A 20,153-nucleotide genomic window follows, 5' to 3' on the forward strand; every position below is an offset into this window, starting at 1 on the left:
GCCACAAGAAATCGGATGAGGTTGAACAAGGCCAAGTGCAGAGTCCTGCCGTGGGGCGGAGGAATCCCAGGCATTGGGACAGGCTGGGGACCGACTGGCTGAGCCGCCGTTCTGCAGAACAGGCCCTGGGAGTTACAGTGAATGAGAAGCTGGAGATGAGTCACCAGGCGCCCTTGCAGCCAAGCAGGCTAACGGCACATTAGGTGCATTAGGAGGAGCGTTGCCGGCGGATCCAGTGAGTGAGTATTGCTCTTTATTCGGCTCTGGGGAGGCCACATCTGGAGTGTTGTGTTCAGTTCTGGGCCCCCCTACTCGAAGGACGTGGGCGCATTGGGGAGGGGCCAGCAGAGGCGTCCAGAATGCTTAGGGGGCTGGAGCACACGACCTACGAGGAGAGGCCGAGGGAGTTGGGTTTGTTGAGTCTGCAGAAGCGAACAGGGAGGGGGGATTCGAGAGCAGCCTGCGACTCCCTGAAGGGGGTTCCCGAGAGGAAGGAGAGAGGCTGTTCTCAGTGGGGCAGAACGAGGAGCGATGGGCTCACGTTGCAGTGGGGCAGGTCTAGGTTGGAGATTAGGAAAAAACGATTTCCGGAGGCGGGTGGGGAAGCGCGGGGCTGGGTTCTGGAGGGAGGGGGTGGACTCTCCATCCCTACAGGTGTTTTGGTCTCGTGGAGTCGGGGCTGGGCCTGCTATGGGTGGGAGACTGGACCTGATAGCTCCTGAGGTCTCCTCCCGCCCTGGTGTTGCATGAGGGGGTGCCGGCTCTCACCCAGCCCCAGGATGGAGACTGGCTGGCTCAGGGTGGGGGGCAGGGAATGGGGCAGGAGCCTGGCCCCTGGGGAAATGCCGGCTCCCACCCGGCCCCGGGACAGGCCAGAACTAAAACCGAATCCCAGCTCAGAAGCCCGTTCTGACCATTTGGCTCAGGCAGCAAAAGCGAAAGCAGAAGAAAGTGGCTGAAAACTTCCCTCCATGGGACTCCAGTTTCACAAGCCCCTGAGTTCTCTTGGATTTTCCCTGGGTTGTGGGAGGGGGACCTTCAGAGACAGGCTCCCTCTCAACCCTGACCCCCCCCCCCCAAGTCTCCCATCCTACCGGCTCACTGCTTTCCGGATCCCACCGCTGCCCCCCAGCTTCTGAATACATCTCCACCACCTCTGCCTGTAGCTGGATCACTTGTGGGAGTGGGGGGAAGGGTCTACACCCAACCTCTCCTCCCACCCTATGGTCCCCCACTAATCCCACCCCCTCAGCTGTGACATTTGGGGGTGTCTCTCACAAGCAGGTCCTCTGACCCCCCCCCCCACTTTGAGACCCAGAATGCCCCACATCCCCTTAGCCTGGCTGCTCCACAGCCCTGTTGATGTGGGGTGCTCTCCCTATCTCTGAATGCACTCCCCCCAAAACTGGCTGGCATTGTCCCATACATACACCTCACAGCCCCCCCCCCCCCCCAAAAAAATTGACACTAAGATCTCAGCTTCCTAAAAATCTCCCAAGGGAGGGCGAGGCAGTGAGACCCCCACCCAAAGGTCTGTCGATCTTGCCCAGGGAGGGCCCCCCCATTACAGAGCCCCCCCCACATGCTCCTTCCCCCCCAGATTACCACTTGGCTCTGTGACCTCCATGTGGCCTTAAGGCTGATTTTAAAGGGGGGGTGTTAGATCCAACCAGTCTCCTTGGAGGGGCGGGGGTCTCCCCTAGATGGAGCAGCCCTAGATTTATCACAGATACACATACCCAGAGCCATGCACAACTACACACACACACACAACTGGAGTCCCATGCACAATTGCACACATGTAACTAGGCACGCACAGAGAGCCATGCACATCTACACAAACAGACCAATACACAACTGGGTACACACAGGAGATGCATGCATAATTACACACACACACACACAACCACACACACAGAGATGCATTACATCTTTACACACACCTAACTGCATGCACAACTACACACAGACACACACGAGATTCATTAATGATTACACACATGCAACTTCACACACAATTGCATGCACAAATACACACACAGACCCATGCACGAGACACAGAATCCTGCACATTACTACACACACACACAGTGTCACACACACTACACACCAAGAGAGATGGATGCAGAAATAGACACACAGAGACCCACACACAAATATACATGCACAACTAGACACACACAGTGGCCACAAACAACTAGACATATGCACAAGAGCCTCACACAATTACACAAACACACACACAGACCCACACACAACTATAGCTAAACATACACAACTGGACTCTCACACAGAGATCCACTCACAGCTGGACTCCCATAAACATTGAGTGACCCACACACACAACAAGAGAGACACTCGCAACCACACACAGACCCCCCACATGACAAGAGAGACTCTCACAACCACACACAGACCCCCACATGACAAGAGAGACTCTCGCAACCACACACAGACTCCCACACGACAAGAGAGACACTCACAACCACACGCAGACCCCCCCAACACAGACACACACACACAGACCCTCCACACAACAAGAGAGACACTCACAACCACACACAGACCCCCACACGACAAGAGAGACTCTCGCAACCACACACAGACCCCCCACACGACAAGAGAGACTCTCACAACCACACACAGACCCCCACACGACAAGAGAGACACTCACAACCACACACAGACCCCCCACATGACAAGAGAGACTCTCACAACCACACACAGACCCCCACACGACAAGAGAGACACTCACAACCACACACAGACCCCCACACGACAAGAGAGACACTCGCAACCACACACAGACCCCCACACGACAAGAGAGACACTCACAACCACACACAGACCCCCACACGACAAGAGAGACTCTCGCAACCACACACAGACCCCAACACGACAAGAGAGACACTCACAACCACACACAGACCCCCACATGACAAGAGAGACACTCGCAACCACACACAGACCCCCGCACGACAAGAGAGACACTCACAACCACACACAGACCCCCCACACGACAAGAGAGACACTCACAACCACACACAGACCCCCACATGACAAGAGAGACACTCGCAACCACACACAGACCCCCGCACGACAAGAGAGACACTCACAACCACACACAGACCCCCCACACGACAAGAGAGACACTCACAACCACACACAGACCCCCACATGACAAGAGAGACACTCGCAACCACACAGACCCCCACACGACAAGAGAGACACTCACAACCACACACAGACCCCCACACGACAAGAGAGACACTCGCAACCACACACAGACCCCCACACGACAAGAGAGACACTCACAACCACACACAGACCCCCGCACGACAAGAGAGACACTCACAACCACACACAGACCCCCCACACGACAAGAGAGACACTCACAACCACACGCAGACCCCCCCTCCACAGACACTCCACCCCAGCCCCCCCAGAGAGAAAGCCCGGGAGTGCCCCACGGCGGCGAGGTCGGAGGTGGGGACCCCGGTGTTCCCAGGGGCTCCCCCCACCTCTCCAGGGCTGGATTCACACCTCCTCCCCCCAAAAACCCACAATTCCAGTCTCGGGTCTGCTTCTGCTTTTGCCGCCTTCTATTTCTGGCTGTTTCCTCTTCCCGCCTTTCGCCATCACAGAGTCTTTAGTCTTTCCTTCCTTCTCTGTAGGCGGCGGCTGCGGTGCTTGAAAATTTCCTCTCGTGTCATGGGGAGGCGGGTTTCACCACTCAGGCGGCAGGTATATAAAGCTGAGGCCGGGCCCCAGGCGGCCACTTCTCTGCTCATCAATCATCCATCCACAAGGGCCAGGAGCCGGCGGAAGAGCCACCCAAGGGAACAGAGGCACCGCCGAAAGCCACCCCAGAGCAACTGCACTTGAGATCAGAAGACAAAGCTTACCGCTCCAGGGAAACTGAGTCACATCGCCTTCTGAAACCGGCTCCGCTCACCCCTCAGACGACCCGCCCGCTCACATCACCCCTTTGGTCTCAAGGGCTCGATTCCCCTGCCGGGATCTGCGCCGTTTCTGCCCTTCGCCCAGCGGAAACCGTAACTCTGGCCAGCCCTGCCCCGAGGAACCCGACCCCGGCGAAACCCGCCGCCATGAGCACCGAAAGTCTGGTCTACGATGTGGAGAAAGGCGGCGTTGTCGTGGTGCGGGAGTCGCAGGCTGGCAACGGCTGCTGGAAATGTCTGAGCATCTGTTCTTTCCTGCTCCTGACTGGGGCCACGGCCGTCTTCGCCCTACTGCAGTTCAGGAACGAGGGGCAGTGGGTCATCCAGGTAAGACCAGAGGCAGGGGTGAGGGGCTTAAACTCCCAGCTCGCGCAGCCTTACCCCATCTGTGGCCGTCCAGATTTGGATGCTTGTCCACAGGGGTAGCGTGGGTGGCCAGGTGCACCGCCACCCTGCGGGGAGACCTCTGGGTGTCTCCGTGGGCAGGCGTGCAAATCAGGCACACACCAACGGTGGCTGTCACGGGGGGCATGTGTTGCCCCCTGCGTGTGGACCAGGAGGCATGCGTGTGTGTGCACAGGGCTCCTGGGTCGGGCACCTCTCCGGGTTTCTCCGGGTGTCGTCGGTCGGAGCGGGTCTGGGTGTTGCCCAGAGGTGACGGCAAGGTTTTCGTCTGGGTGGGTGTGTTGCACTGGCTGTATGTCTCATGTCTCCTGCGCTTGCCTGGCTCCCCCGGGCTGTGTTTTGGCTGGCCGACTCCTCCGCCCGCCTGTGTTGTGTCTGCGAGCTAGTGTGTATTGGTGCGCACAGGTTTGCTTCTTGCCGGGCATCCGTCTGCACCTGGCGCATGCTCCTGCCATGTCTATGTAACCTCTGTATTCAACTCTTTCTCTCTCTTTTTTTTCCAGGACTTCAGGGAATCCAGGAGTTCAGGACAGAGGCAAGAACTTGGTAAGTATCTCATGAAAGCTGTTTTCTAACGCTGGGGCCCCTGATGTCATCCGCCTTGAAGTCCAACCCCAGATGAAATTTCCAGATTTACCCTAGATCTATTTCCTGGCCATCATTTTCCCAAAGCGACTAGCAAATTGCAACTGGTCTCTTGTTTTTTTTTGGTCCCTTTGCCGGACCGGAGATGCCTCCTTCACACACACACCCCCCACCTCCCGGCTTGAGATTTTCCCGGAATCAAGTGCGTGGGAAGTGTTTCGAATTGGACGTCGTGAAAACGAAGGGAAAGGGGACCGAATTCGCTCGCCCCTTTGGGGAGAATGACTCCTGCCATATCTTAGCTCCCGCCGGCCACATCTCGCGAGGGTGGGAAGGGCTGGAGGAGTAAGGGAAACGCCGATCCGTCTGACCATCCATTTGTCCTTTCCAAAGCAGGCCCTATGACGCTGAAGTTGCAAGCCCAGTCCTTGACGAAGCCGGCGGCCCATGTCGTAGGTAAGCGGAATTGACAGCTGGGAGCGGGCAGGGTTGGAGGGATGGGTCCCGGCCTCCTGAAGGGGGGCACGTGGTTGGGGGTTTCCAAGTCCCAGGGCAAGACAGGAACATGGACTTCCCCCCAGACGAGCACCCGTTTCTGCGGGAGAACCTTCTACTCCCAACCCTAGACCTAAACGTGAGGGGGTGATGGAGGCCAAAGTGTTGGGGTTACTTGGACGTTGTCAGCTGAGTGGACAGTGCCAAGTAATCCCACTAGGCTTCGACCTAGTGTTATCAAGGGTTGTGGGCCGAAAGCAGAGGTGGGGCTACACCTGGGCAGACTGACCCTCTGGAGCGACCCAGGTAGGGTTTGGCTCTTCGTAGATGGCTCCTAGGGGGTTCCCCTGCTGGGTTTTGACCATGCGTGTCGTCTTCTGCCCGTCCCAGCTTCCCATGAATCCAAAGAACTCGTCTGGAACGACAAAGTGGCTCACACCATGATCCAGAACGGGATGAAGCTGGTGGACAACAAGCTAGTGGTGCCGGCCAACGGCCTCTACTTCGTCTACTCCCAAGTGGTCTTCAAGGGGAACAAATGTCCGGAGGAGTCCGTTCTCCTCCGGCACATCATCTTGCGCTTCTCCGAAGAGTACCCACAAGACGTCCCCTTGCTGACAGCCATCAAGTCGCTCTGCGAGGGGTCCAAGTCAGCCGAGACCGAAGTGTGGTACGAGTCCATCTACCAAGGTGCAGTCTTCCAGCTGACAAAAGGCGACGAAATCTCATCCAAAATTGACTCGGCCGATTATTTGGATCTGGACAGCAACGGGCAGGTGTATTTCGGGGTGATCGCATTGGAATTAGGTGCTCCTCAACAGTGAGCCACCCTCTTTTGTTCTTGACCAACTCATCTTCCATCCTTGATCAACCCACCATCCTTGGTCAACCCATCATCCTCCATCCTTGATCAACCCATCATCTTCCATCCTTGGTCAACCCTTCATCCTTGGTCAACCCATCATCCTCCATCCTTGGTCAACCCATCATCCTCCATCCTTGATCAACCCATCATCCTCCATCCTTGGTCAACCCTTCATCATTGGTCAACCCATCATCCTCCATCCTTGGTCAACCCTTCAACCCTCCTACCTACAAAACCATGACTAGCATCCCACATATCACACTGACCGTCAGAGATGGCCAAAAGACCTCTTTGGACCTCTTTCATGCCTCTCTGACATTATGCCCCACGTCACCACTGAAATGCCCACCTCCAGGGGCAAGAGCGGACCACAGTCTCTTTAGACATGGGGCAGGAGGTTGACGCTTGGTTAGACCCGAACAGAAATGAGTCAGAAGAGGCCGGGTCGGAACCGTTGACCTACAAAAAAAGAAGTGTCAAGTAAGACTGTATTGTTATTGTGGTTTATTATTGATAATTATTTGGCTTAATTATTTATTTATTTATGTATTTCTATTTATTTGGGGTTAAACAAAGCTGCGCATTTGCATTGAGAGATTTTTGTGTGTCTGTGTGTTGTACACACGTATGACAAATGTCGGCGATCGGGCGGCAAATTCTAAGCGATGGGGCATAGCCCAAAGTCCACACGGCTGGGTGTGTGCAGGATTATATGTGTGTGTGTGTGCACAAAGAGTCAAGAAATGGCGTCGAGACACAAACACATCCCCGGCGGTGTGGGCTTGTTTCTAGACCCGTTGCCGTGGGTGCCCCTACACAGAGACGCCCAGCCATGCAGGCAACATTGGTGTGAGAAGAGACAACTTTGTGTGCACGCACACACACACACACACAGCCGTGGAGGATGTGACGTTGTGTGGCTCTTTACCTGAGCAGCAACACAACCTCACATGGACCCCGCCCTGTTGTGGAGAGTGCTTTGTGATGGCTGGACCACACACACTCATGCCTCGGTTGCCAGGGTGTTCCCCTTTGGCACACACTTAGTAGAGGATCCCTGTATGTATACAATGTATACATGACCCTAGCTAGCTATATGGATGTATATTACACACAGCTGGGATGCCTGGATTTTCTCCCAGCTCAGGAAGGACAGCGGGGCCTGGTGGTTAGGCATCTGGGAGCCAGGACTCCTGGGTTATTCAGGGAGACGTGGTGGTCTCATTGTGAGGGAAAGAAATATTTGTATCTGCGATACAGTTCCCTGATCATGTCTCTCTTCGGGGATTTCGATTGTCTTACGTTTTATGTTAAAATGTCATGGGGGAGGGGAGGGAATCTAATTCGTTCAATGTTGGCCAGAACAAACCTCTCGCCGCACCTTCAGGAAGGGTGGCAAGGTTTGATTTTGTGCCGGGTCTTTTTTATTGTAGTTATTATTCGGGGTCTCTTCCCCCTGCGTGGGGAGAGGGAGGGGAGGGAAGGAGGGGGAAAAATGTTTGTATTTTGTTGAAAAGCTCCTGTGAAACAGACTGAACAATAAACCTTGGAAGCAGAAATTTGAACTGCGCGAGTGTCTCTTTCGGATGGGCCCATCTAGCGCGGTATCGGGCCTGCTCCATACACACCAGGGGCTTCCCCCCTCCACCCACATCAAACTTATTTACTCGTCCCCCGTGACAGCTAGGGAGTCACCCAAGGAAATGAAGCAGCGGCAGGTTTAAAACAAACCAGAGGCAGTGTTTCTTCATGCGGCACACCATTAACCTGTGGAACTCCTTGCCAGAGGATGTCGCGAAGGCCAGGATTCAAAAAAGAACTGGATACATTCACGGAGGTTGGGTCCACCAATACTTTTTAGCCAGGATGGGTAGGAATGGAGACCTCCGGTTTGTCAGAGGCAGGGAATGGGTGACAGGGAGGGATTGCTTGATTCCCGTCTTGCCAGGGTTTCATCTGCAGTTCACCTATTCCTCCCGGGCCTCTTTGGCATGGTCCAGGACCATACTGGAGTACCCGGTCGAAGTCTCAGGGATTTCTCTCATGGCAAACATGACCTATGGCAGCAAACTATCCCTGTCTTTCTCCTCCTGGCTCACCACCTTCCGTATCCTGCTTTTCAGGGCCCCGCTAAACCGTTCAACCAAGCCATCTGTCTGGGGGGCGGGAGGAGGGGACAGACCGACGTCCTCAGGCCCGTTTGCAGAGTAGCATCCACAAAGTCCTTCATTAACTTGCACCCAAAGGCGGTTCCCTTGAGCTGTTATGTGGATATCCCCACCCGAGAGAAAATGTGGATGCAATGGTCGTGGACAGGGTATGACGTAGGCTGGCAGATTGGGCAGTGTAGTCTAGAATAATTAGCATGAGCTGACGGCCCGGCGCCAATTCCTCTAGCAGGCCAATTAGATCCTCTGGAAGGGGACTTCAGCCTTTGGCAGATGTGTTTGGTGATTTAACCTGCCCTGGAATGGTTTGTATCCCACTGCTGACACCAGCTGTTGGTGTTTCTGTGTCTACCTGTCTCTCCTCTCCCTTCCACCCAGCAGGGAAGGCTTTTAAAAGGTCTCTGGCAGGCCCAGAAGTGGAGTCAGCTGGCCCTATTGCTCCACGGTAGCCCTGTCCCAGCTGTTCCTAATCTGCCTGAGATAGCCCCTTGTCAGCTGTTCCCGCCTGACCCCGTTCTAGTTCAAAGGGAAATCGGCTTTTTACCTTCCTAGCCCTGCCTTTTCCCACTTTCTAGGGCTTGACTTTATCACTCGACAGAATCACTTTCTTTGAACAGAGGAAGAAGCCCCACAGAGAGGGGGGCTAGCGGTAGATGTGGTAGATTTCGACTCTAGTAAAACTTTTGATACGGTTTTACATCACTTGCTCATAAACAAACGGAAATGCAACCTAGATGGGGCTACTATAAGGTGGGCGCAGAACTTAACCGTTCTCAGAGAGTCGTTATTAAGGGTTTGCAGTCCTGCTGGAAGGACAGAACAAGTGGGGTTCCCTAAGGGTCTGTTTTGGGACCGGGTCTGGTCAATATCTTCATCAACGATTTAGATATCGGCATAGAGATATCGAAATTATCGAAATATCTTATTACGTTTGCAGCTGATCCCAAGCTGGGAGGGGTGGCAAGGGCTTTGGGGGACGGGTCAGAATTCAGACTGATCTGGACACACCTGAAAAATAGTCGGAGGTCAGTCAGATGACATTAAATAAAGACAAACGCAAAAGCTACGTCTACACGGGCATGATTTTCCGGAAATGCTTTTAACAGAAAAGTTTTCCGTTAAAAGCATTTTCGGAAAAGCGCGTCTAGATTGGCAGCACGCTTTTCCGCAAAAAAGCCCCGATGGCCATTTTCGCCATCAGGGCTTTTTTGCGGAAAACAAATCTGAGCTTTCTACACTGGCCCTTTTGCGCAAAAGCGTTTTGGAAAAAGACTTTTGCCCGAACGGGAGCAGCATCGTATTTCCGCAAAAGCGCTGACAATCTTACGTGAGATCGTCAGTGCTTCTGCGGAAATTCAAGCGGCCAGTGTAGACAGCTGGCAAGTTTTTCTGGAAAAAGTGGCCAGTCTCGACACAGCCAAAATGAATAAGGACAATTTTTGAAGTTGAGTTAGGACAAATGCAAAGTGCTCCACTTAGGAAGGAACAATCACAGAACGGGAAGCGACTGTCCAGGGAGGAGTCCGGCAGAAAGGGCTCTCGGAGTCAAAGTGGACCACAAGCTGAACAGGAGCCAACCGTGTGATACTGTTGCGAAAAAAGCCAACATGACTCCGGGCTGCATGACCAGGCTTGTGGTGGGCCAGACCCGAGACGTCACCCTTCCGCTTTGCTCGGCGCTAACTAGGCCTCAGTTTGGGAGTGTTGTGTCCAGTTCTGGGCCCCGCATTTCAGGAGAGCTGTGGAGAAGCTGGAGAGGGTCCAGAGAAGAGCAACAGGAACGAGGAAAGGCGCTAGGAGGGGAGGCGGAAGGAATTGGGTTTGTTTAGTTTGGAAAGGAGCAGACCGAGGGGACGTGAGAGCCGTTTTCAGGTATCTAAAAGGGTGTCATACGGAGGAGGGAGAAAACTTGTTCTTCTTGGCCTCCGAGGACAGGACAAGCAGCAAGGGGCTTAAACTGCAGCCAGGAAGGTTGAAGTTGGACATCAGGAAAAACTTCCTGTCGGGGTGGTTAAACACTGGGATAAATTGGAATCTCCATCTCTGGAGATATTGAAGGGCAGGGTGGGCAGACGCATGTCAGGGATGGTGTAGACGGGGCCAGGTCCTGCCGGGAAGGCCGGGACTTGATGCCTCTCACGCTAGGGGGCAGACGCCCGCTCTGGGCCCCTCATGGGGCCCCCCTGCCTGGGCTGTCTGCGCCCCCGAGGATCCTGGACAAGCCGCCTCATCCATATCTGGCGCTGGGCAAGTCCTTGCTTTCGAAGGAAGCTAAATTTAGTCCTTGGCTCATCACCCTCCTCTTGCCTCACCCAACCCACTGAGTCACATCCTCTGAGAAACCGGGGTGGGTATTTTGAGCAGGGCCAGGGCTTGGGTGCGCAAGGGAAGGAGTGGGGACTAGTGGTTACAGCACACCGTTTGGGGTTCCCATTCCCCGGCTCCCGGAGGGGAGGTGGATCTAGTGGGGGGCTGGGAACCAGGACGCCTGGGTTCTCTCCCCAGGCCTGTGACGAGAGCGGGGCCTAGTGGTTAGAGCAGGGGGGATGGGCGCCAGGAAGCCTGAGTTCTATCCCCAGCCCTGTGAAGAGAGCAGGGGCTAGTGGTTAGAGCAGGAGGGGGAATGGGTGCCAGGAAGCCTGAGTTCTCTTACCAGCTCTTGGAGGGCAGTGGGGGGTAGTGGTTAGAGCAGGGGGGAGGGCAGGATGAGCACCAGGACCGTGCAGGGGAGCGCAGTCGGATGTGTCAGAGCGGAAGGGGCCGCGTGCCCGGACTCCGGGGTTCTCGTGAACCTCCCTGGCGGAAGGCCCTGGGTTATTTTTGGCCCCCCGAGGCCGCAAATTTCCTTCCCTTTTTGTGTCAGTGGCTGCCGTGTGGCAAGCACAGTTTTGCCCCCAAACGCACCTGCTCCCGCACAGCCTCCCCCCAGCCCCCCGACCTTGCCCTGCTGTGCCCCAGACCCAGAGAGACCCTACAATAACAAACCGCCCCTCCCAGCCGCCTTCAGTGCGTCAGCCTACGCCCCCCGGAGAGACCCTACAATAACAAACAGCCCCCTCCCAGCCGCCTTGAAGTGCGTCGGCCTACACCCCCCCGGAGAGACCCTACAATAACAAACCGCCCCTCCCAGCCGCCTTCAGTGCGTCAGCCTACGCCCCCCGGAGAGACCCTACAATAACAAACAGCCCCCTCCCAGGCGCCTTCAGTGCGTCGGCCTACGCCCCCCGGAGAGACCCTACAATAACAAACCGCCCCCTCCCAGCCGCCTTCAGTGCGTCGGCCTACGCCCCCCGGAGAGACCCTACAATAACAAACCGCCCCCTCCCAGCCGCCTTCTGTGCGTCGGCCTACGCCCCCCGGAGAGACCCTACAATAACAAACCACCCCTCCCAGCCGCCTCACTGTGTATAGGCCTACGCCGCCCCCCGAGAGACCCTACAATAACAACCCCCCAAAGACAAGGGAAGAAACCAAGCCTCTGGACAGGGCCGGCTGGAAGTTCCCCGTCCACACCTCCAGTTTTCCACCTCCCGCCTGGCTTTTCCCACCGGCCTGCCTGGCCCTGCCCCTCTCCTCCTGGGAATTCCCCCGCTCCGGGCCGCACGGTTCCTCCTCCGGCCGAAGCCATGCGTCTGTCCCAGCGCCCCGCGGCCCCTGCCCCCCGGCCCTGCCGCTGCCCCTCACTCCCCCCCAGGCCTGCCCCCCGGTGCCCCTCACTCCCCCCCCAGGCCTGCCCCCCGCCTCCGCTCTCAGATTCGCTCCCTGGGGCTGGATCCAACCCGCGCTGCGTTGCTAAGCCGCGCGATTTCCACAGACACGTCTGGAGACGCCAGAGTTACCAAACTGCTCCTTTCAGTTTTGGTGCCGAAGTGGAAGCGTGGGAGGGGGGGAGGCCAGGGCTGGGGGGGGGGACTGGCACTGGCAGGGCTGGGGGGCAAGGGCTGGGGGGCGGGGGTGAGGGGCACCGGCAGGGCTGGGGGGCGGGGGCTGGGGGACGGGGGTGAGGGGCACCGGCAGGGCTGGGGGGCAAGGGCTGGGGGGCAGGGGTGAGGGGCACCGGCAGGGCTGGGGGGCGGGGGCTGGGGGACGGGGTGAGGGGCACCGGCAGGGCTGGGGGGCAAGGGCTGGGGGGCGGGGGTGAGGGGCACCGGCAGGGCTGGGGGGCAAGGGCTGGGGGGCAGGGGTGAGGGGCACCGGCAGGGTTGGGGGACGGGGGTGAGGGGCACCGGCAGGGCTGGGGGCGGGGGTGAGGGGCACCGGCAGGGCTGGGGGGCAAGGGCTGGGGGGCAAGGGCTGGGGGGCACCGGCAGGGCTGGGGGGCAAGGGCTGGGGGGCGGGGGTGAGGGGCACCGGCAGGGCTGGGGGGCAAGGGCTGGGGGGCGGGGGTAAGTCCTGGCCCCCCTCCCCTTGGCACTCTTCCGGACTCTCTGCCACAGGCGGCCGGGCTGCCTCTGGGCTTCCCCAGGCTCATGGAAGGAGCTCGGAGGAGTCTCCCTCCGCACCCCCGACCGGCGCGCACGGTTCCAAAAGTGGGTCACTTCCGCCTCCCTTCCCCTGCCTGCGGCGTGCGCTGCTTCCTCCCCCCGCCTGCCACAGGATCTGGGGGCAGGGCCTGTCCCCCCAGCCCCCAGCCCTCCCTGCACTAACCACTAGCCCCCACTCCCCTCCGAGAGCGAGAGAGAACCCAGGCGTCCTGGCCCCCAGCCCCCCCACCTCTAACCACTGGCCCCCACTCCCCTCCCAGAGCCAGGGATAACCCAGACATCCCAGCCCCCATCTCCTCTTGCTCTAACCACTGGCCCCCGCTCCCGTCCCAGAGCCAGGGAGAACCCAGACATCCCAGCCTCCATCTGCTCTTGCTCTAACCATTAGGCCCCGCTCCCGTCCCAGAGCCAGGGAGAACCCAGGCATCCCGGCCCCCAGCTCATCTTGCTCTAACCGTAAGGCCCCGCTCCCCTCCCAGAACAAGAGAGAACACAGGCATCCTGGCTCCCAGCCCCCCTGCTCTAACCACTAGGCCCCACTCTCCTCCCACAACCAGAGAGAGAACCCAGGCGCCCTGCCCTCCAGCCCCACGGCTGTAACCTGGCCTTGAAAGTGGGTCACGGTTTGTGGGTTGCTGCTGGGAAGCCGAGAGGATGTGACCCCCGGCCCGGGTTCAGCCTTCGTCACCGTGGCCTCCTCGTCACCCCACAGCCCGCCCGTGTCCGGTGTGCGGGGGGCGGATTCCGGGAGGGACCCCGTTCCCGGCCTGCGTCACGGCTCCTTCCTCCCTGTGGGGCTGGAAACTCCGCGCCATTCCCCCATCCTGCCCTGGGGCGGCGGGGAGGCGCTTCCGGCGCTCGCCGTAAGTCCGAACCCGGGGGTCCAGGCCCACGTACACTGCTGCTCTAACCACTAGGCCCCACTCCCCTGCCGGAGCTGGGTTCGGATCCCAGGCATCCTAACACACATAGACACCCCCTCCCGTCCCGCTCTAACCACTAGCCTCCACTTCCCTGCTGGAGCCCAGGCGTCCTGGCTCTCTGCCCCCCCCCCTGCTCTAACCACTAGGCCTCGCTCCCCTGCCAGAGCTGGGTTGAAATCCCAGGCATCCTAACACACCTGGACACCTCCCCCCGCCCCCCGCTCTAACCACTAGCCCCCACTTCCCTGCCAGAGCCCAGGCGTCCTGGCCCCTTTGCTCTAACCACTAGGCCCCGCTCCCCTCCCATGACAAGGCAGAGACCCCAGGACTCCCTCCCTGGCTCAGTGTGGAGGGGTGTTGTGTTGTGTCAGTGCCGGGCGCGTTGTGTCCCGCTGCGCCGGTGGCGGGGCGGGGGCGGGGGTTGCGAGGCAGCCATGCGGTGCGGCGCTGTGTCGGCATTGTGTTGCATTGTGTCCGTGCCGGGCAGGAGGGGCGTGGGTCCGGTTGCGCGGAGGGGGGGTTGTGTGGGGCGGCGGTGGGAAGCCAGGCTGTGTTGCACGGTGGTGTGTGCTGTCGCACCGGGGGGCAGCCAGACTGTGCAGCCTTGTGGGTGCGGGCCGTCACCTCGAGGGGCGTGCCCGCTGCCTTGCGACTGCACCCCTGTGGTGCGGGGTGGGGGACCCTTTGCCCTGCGCTGGGATGCAGCTGGCTCTGGGGAGGGAGAGCTGGTTACACGGGGACCCCTCGCCTGGTGCTGGGATGCGGCTGGCTCTGGGGAGGGAGAGCCGGTTACACGGGGACCCCTCGCCTGGTGCTGGGATGCAGCTGGCTCTGGGGAGGGAGAGCCGGTTACATGGGGACCCCTCGCCTGGTGCTGGGATGCGGCTGGCTCTGGGGTGGAGTGCCAGTTATAGGGGGACCCTTTGCACTAGGCCCTGGTTCACGTACCGGGGGGGCGGGGTCACGGGCAGGGATCGGCACTGGGGGACGATTCAACCCCTCTCCAAAGTGGGGTGTTTTGGGAGCAGAGTGGGGCCTAGTGGTTACAGCAGGAGGGACTGGGAGCCGGGGGGTACGTGAACCAGGGCCTAGTGGTTCTTGGGCCAGCTCCGGCAGCGGAGGAGGGCCTAGTGGTTAGAGCAGGGGGGTACGTGAACCAGGGCCTAGTAGTTCTTGGGCCAGCTCCGGCAGCGGAGCAGGGCCTAGTGGTTAGAGCCGGGGGGTACGTGAACCAGGGCCTAGTGGTTCTTGGGCCAGCTCCGGCAGCGGAGCAGGGCCTAGTGGTTAGAGCAGGGGGGTACGTGAACCAGGGCCTAGTGGTTCTTGGGCCAGCTCCGGCAGCAGAGCAGGGCCTAGTGGTTAGAGCAGTGGTGTACGTGAACCAGGGCCTAGTGGTTCTTGGGCCAGCTCCGGAAGCGGAGCAGGGCCTAGTGGTTAGAGCAGCGGTGTACGTGGGCCAGGACTCCTGGGTTCTGAGTTATGTCACTCGCTCCCCGCAAGGAAAACTTCCCCCGGACGGTGGAACAGAAATGCTGCTGACGCTTCCACCCGCGTCTGCTATTCTGGGGCGTGCGGCTCGCACCCCACATACTGCGGCTAGTGCCGCCGGGACCGATGGGGCGGATTCGGCAGGGGGTGCGCGTCTGTGGGGCGCAGGGGGGAGACAGGCCCCAGATCTCTGCCGGCCCGTGGCCCGTCTCTCTCCAGCGTGGTTTTTTGTTCTTTCTCGGCTGCCTCGGAGGCTCATGCCCTGAGGTGTTTCTGCCACTTCCTGTGCCGCGCACAAGCCCCAAAATCCCCCGGCGCTACCAGGAGCCTGGCCGCGGCCGTGCCTGGCCTGCCCCGCCGGCCACGCTACCTGGAACCGGCCACGGCCTCTTCCCTGGAGGGGGCAGGAATCGGGGGGGGGGAGTTCAGAGAAAAGGCTGCAGTGACTCGCCTCCCCCTCCCGGAGTCACTCTGATTTCGGGGCAGGTGGGGAGGGGAATTTTGCAGCCCAAACAGATTCTCCAAATGGCTCAAATCTCACTCCTGAAATGAGCCACTTGGCTAGGTGAACGGCTGGCCCCGGGGTGGGGGGGCTGGTTAAGCGGGAGCCCTAGTCTGGCATTGACATGCATCTGGCTTGGGGGGGAGCAGTTACACGGGGACCCCTCGCCCGGTGCTGAGATGCAGCTGGCTCTGGGGTGAGGAGCTGTTTACACAGGGACCCCTCGCCTGGCGCTGGGATGCGGCTGGCTCTGGGGAGGGGGGGCTGGTTACACGGGGACCCCTCGCCTGGCGCTGGGATGCGGCTGGCTCTGGGGTGAGGAGCTGTTTACATGGGGACCCCTCGGCTGGTGCTGGGATGCAGCTGACTCTCGGGTGGGGGGGCCGGTTACACGGGGACCCCTCGCCCGGTGCTGAGATGCAGCTGGCTCTTGGGTGGGGGGCCGGTTACACGGGAGCCCTTGTCTGGCATTGACATGCATCTGGCTTGGGGGGGAGCAGTTACACGGGGACCCCTCGCCCGGTGCTGAGATGCAGCTGGCTCTGGGGTGAAGAGCTGTTTACATGGGGACCCCTCGCCTGGTGCTGGGATGCAGCTGACACTGGGGAGGGAGGGCCGGTTACACGGGGACCCCTCGCCTGGTGCTGAGATGTGGCTGACTCTGGGGTGGGAGAGCCGGTTACATGGGGACCCCTCGCCCGGTGCTGAGATGCGGCTGGCTCTGGGGAGGGAGGGCGGGTTACACGGGGACCCCTCGCCCAGCGCTGGGATGCGGCTGACTCTGGGGAGGGAGGGCTGGTTACACGGGGACCCCTCGCCCGGTGCTGAGATGCAGCTGGCTCTGGGGAGGGAGGGCCGGTTACACGGGGACCCCTCGCCCGGTGCTGAGATGCAGCTGGCTCTGGGGAGGGAGGGCCGGTTACACGGGGACCCCTCGCCCGGTGCTGGGATGCAGCTGGCTCTGGGGAGGGAGGGCCGGTTACACGGGGACCCCTCGCCCGGCGCTGGGATGCGGCTGGCTCTGGGGAGGGAGAGCCGGTTACACGGGGACCCCTCGGCCGGTGCTGGGATGCGGCTGGCTCTGGGGAGGGAGAGCCGGTTACACGGGGACCCCTCACCTAGTGCTGAGATGCAGCTGGCTCTGGGGAGGGAGAGCCGGTTACACGGGGACCCCTCGCCCGGTGCTGGGATGCGGCTGGCTCTGGGGAGGGAGGGCCGGATACACGGGGGACCCCTCGCCCGGCGCTGGGATGCGGCTGGCTCTGGGGAGGGAGGGCCGGATACATGGGGACCCCTCGCCCGGCGCTGGGATGCGGCTGGCTCTGGGGAGGGAGGGCCGGATACACGGGGACCCCTCGCCCGGCGCTGAGATGTGGCTAGCTCTGGGGAGGGAGGGACGGATACACGGGGACCCCTCGCCCGGCGCTGGGATGCGGCTGGCTCTGGGGAGGGGCACAGTGGCTGTTTTGCTGCACAATGGGAATCCCTGGACCCCAAAAGTGCTGGGGGAATTTGGGACGCAGCGCAGGAGGGGTTACACAATTCCTCCATCCTGCACCCCCACCCCGGGGCTGTGGGGCTTGTGAAAGTGGGTCAGGTCTGGAGCGGGGGAGGGGGTGTGCACCCCACTCCCCATGACTCAAAACAGCCCAGGCTGAGTAGAAAGCTCCTTTCGCCGAGGTGACATAACGCGCCACTTTCAGTTTCGGGGGGGGGGGGTGAGATGGGGAAGCAAGGCAGCCGAGCGCCCAGCCCCCACCCCCGCACTCACCACTGGTGCCAACCCCCCTCCCAGGGCTGGGAGAGAACCCAGGAGTCCGGGCTCCCCGCTTTCACCACTAGCCCCCACTCCCCTCCCACAGGAAACCCACCACTTTCAGTAGGGAAGAGGAAAAAACTTGTTTCCCTAGAACAGCAACTTCCCACCCAGAGGGGAGGGGGGAGGGTCTGTGGGGCTCGGCTGGGGAGTAAGGCTGGGGGGCGGGAGTGAGGGGCACTGGCAGGGCTGGGGGGCAGGGGCTGGGGGGCAGGAGGGAGGGACACTGACAGGACTGGGGGGGCAGGGGCTGGGGGCAGGAGGGAGGGGCACTGGCAGGACTGGGGGGGCAGGGGCTGGGGGCAGGAGGGAGGGGCACCGGCAGGGCTAGGGGGCAGGGGCTGGGGGGCAGGAGTGAGGGGCACTGGCAGGGCGGGGGGGCAGGGGCTGGGGGGCAGGAGGGAGGGGCACCGACAGGGCTGGGGGGCAGGGGCTGGGGGGCGGGAGCGAGGGGCACTGGCAGGGCTGGGGGGGGCAGGGCTGGGGGGCAGGAGGGAGGGGCACCGGCAGGGCTGGGAGGCAGGGGCTGGGGGGTGGGAGCGAGGGGCACCGGCAGGGCTGGGGGGGCAGGGCTGGGGGGTGGGAGTGAGGGGCACTGGCAGGGCTGGGGGGGCAGGGCTGGGGGGTGGGAGTGAGGGGCACTGGCAGGGCTGGGGGGTAGGGGCTGGGGGGCAGGAGGGAGGGGCACTGGCAGGGCTGGGGGGCAGGGGCTGGGGGGCAGGAGTGAGGGGCACTGGCAGGGCTGGGGGGCAAGGGCTGGGGGGTGGGAGTGAGGGGCACTGGCAGGGCTGGGGGGGCAGGGGCTGGGGGGCAGGAGGGAGGGGCACCGGCAGGGCTGGGGGGCAGGGGCTGGGGGGCGGGAGCGAGGGGCACTGGCAGGGCTGGGGGGGGCAGGGGCTGGGGGGCAGGAGGGAGGGGCACCGGCAGGGCTGGGGGGCAGGGGCTGGGGGGTGGGAGCGAGGGGCACCGGCAGGGCTGGGGGGGCAGGGCTGGGGGGTGGGAGTGAGGGGCACCGGCAGGGCTGGGGGGCAGGGGTTGGGGGGCAGGAGGGAGGGGCACCGGCAGGGCTGGGGGGCAGGGGCTTGGGGGGCAGGAGGGAGGGGCACCGGCAGGGCGGGGGGGGGCAGGTTTAATCCTCTAGCGCCACCTGCTGGCTAAAGGCCTCGCTGTCTTGACCGTGGTGACGGAGCCTTGGCGCCCCCTGGTGGCTCTGGGCGGAAAGGCCCCAACCCGCCCCCCCTCCACCACCAATTCTGCGTCTGCCCCAGAGACCCCACGTGCCCCCAGCCCTGCCGGTGCCCCTCACTCCCGCCTCCCAGCCCCTGCCCCCCAGCCCTGCCAGTGCCCCTCACTCCCGCCCCCCAGTCCCTGCCCCCCCCAGCCCTGCCAGTGCCCCTCACTCCCACCCCACAGCCCCTGCCCTCCAGCCCTGCCAGTGCCCCTCACTCCCGCCCCCCAGCCCTGCCCCCAGCCCTGCCGGTGCCCCTTGCTCCTGCCCCCCAGCCTCTGCCCCCCAGCCCTGCTGGTGCCCCTCGCTCCCACCCCCCAGCCTCTGCCCCCAGCCCTGCCGGTGCCCCTCACTCCCGCCCCCCAGCCCTGCCCCCAGCCCTGCCAGTGCCCCTCACTCCCGCCCCCCAGCCCCTGCCCCCCAGCCCTGCCCGTGCCCCTCACTCCCGCCCCACAGCCCCTGCTCCCCCGAGGGGCCAGGCCCAGGCGGCCCTTTGCCTGTGGCAAGCCCAGGAGTTGATGGTTTGACCGGGGGGGGGGCCCGGCGGCTGCAGTGGGGCTGGGAAGATCAGGACCCCGCGGGCACTGAGCCCAGTTGCGGCCCGATGCCAGGGGCTGGGAACCCCCAACTGTGTCCCGCTCGCCGCCTCCCCTCCAGGGCCCATGGGCAGAGCCAGGCCGGGCTGCGTCTCGCCACCCCCGGCCCCACGCGCTGGCTGCCACCTGCGGCGGGACGGGAGGGAGCCGGGGGTCGGCATCGCCTGGCCCACGGCCCAGCTACCAGCCAACGATTCCCCCTCGGGGCTGGTCTGTGGCCCAGCGGGGAGCAGCCAGACGGCTCCAGGGGCTGCCCCACGGCCACCGGGGCCTGAGCGGCTGGGACGGAGGCTGCTCCGGGCGGACGGGGACGTGGAGGCAGGGCCGGCTCTAGGCACCAGCAAATCAAGCAGATGCTTGGGGCGGCACAAGTCCAGGGGCAGCACAGTGTCAGGGGCGGCACAAGTCCAGGGGCAGCACAAGTCCAGGGGCGGCACAAGTCCAGGGGCAGCACAGTGTCAGGGGCAGCACAAGTCCAGGGGCGGCACAAGTCCAGGGGCGGCACAAGTCCAGGGGCAGCACAAGTCCAGGGGCGGCACAGTGTCAGGGGCGGCACAGTGTCAGGGGCGGTACAAGTCCAGGGGCGGCACAAGTCCAGGGGCAGCACAAGTCCAGGGGCAGCACAAGTCCAGGGGC

The 20,153-nt window shown here is 61.8% G+C and overlaps 1 protein-coding gene across 2 annotated transcripts; it reads left to right on the forward strand.

Moving 5' to 3' along the window:
* Window positions 1-7,941, forward strand: LOC102449532 (tumor necrosis factor). 2 transcript variants are annotated; one of them, XM_075918311.1, is made up of 5 exons: window positions 1-239; window positions 3,675-4,289; window positions 4,871-4,913; window positions 5,349-5,408; window positions 5,838-7,941. In XM_075918311.1, exons 2-5 carry the CDS (start codon window positions 4,110-4,112, stop codon window positions 6,269-6,271), a joined length of 717 nt encoding a protein of 238 aa, XP_075774426.1. In that variant the 5' UTR covers window positions 1-239; window positions 3,675-4,109; the 3' UTR covers window positions 6,272-7,941. The 2 variants fall into 2 exon arrangements, with proteins under 2 accessions (XP_075774426.1, XP_075774425.1); XM_075918310.1 differs by having other exon boundaries at window positions 5,346-5,408; window positions 5,838-7,940.
* Window positions 7,942-20,153: the final 12,212 nt, after the last annotated feature.

This window comes from Pelodiscus sinensis, unplaced genomic scaffold (assembly GCF_049634645.1).
Source record: "Pelodiscus sinensis isolate JC-2024 unplaced genomic scaffold, ASM4963464v1 ctg87, whole genome shotgun sequence".
NCBI classification, from domain to species: domain Eukaryota; kingdom Metazoa; phylum Chordata; order Testudines; family Trionychidae; genus Pelodiscus; species Pelodiscus sinensis.

Coding starts and splice junctions, on each gene's coding strand:
- LOC102449532 (XM_075918310.1), top strand. CDS start 4,110: ATGAGCACCGAAAGTCTGGTCTACGATGTGGAGAAAGGCGGCGTTGTC. Junction 4,914..5,345: donor AGGACAGAGGCAAGAACTTG/GTAAGTATCTCA, acceptor TCCTTTCCAAAG/CAGGCCCTATGACGCTGAAG. Junction 5,409..5,837: donor GCCGGCGGCCCATGTCGTAG/GTAAGCGGAATT, acceptor TGCCCGTCCCAG/CTTCCCATGAATCCAAAGAA.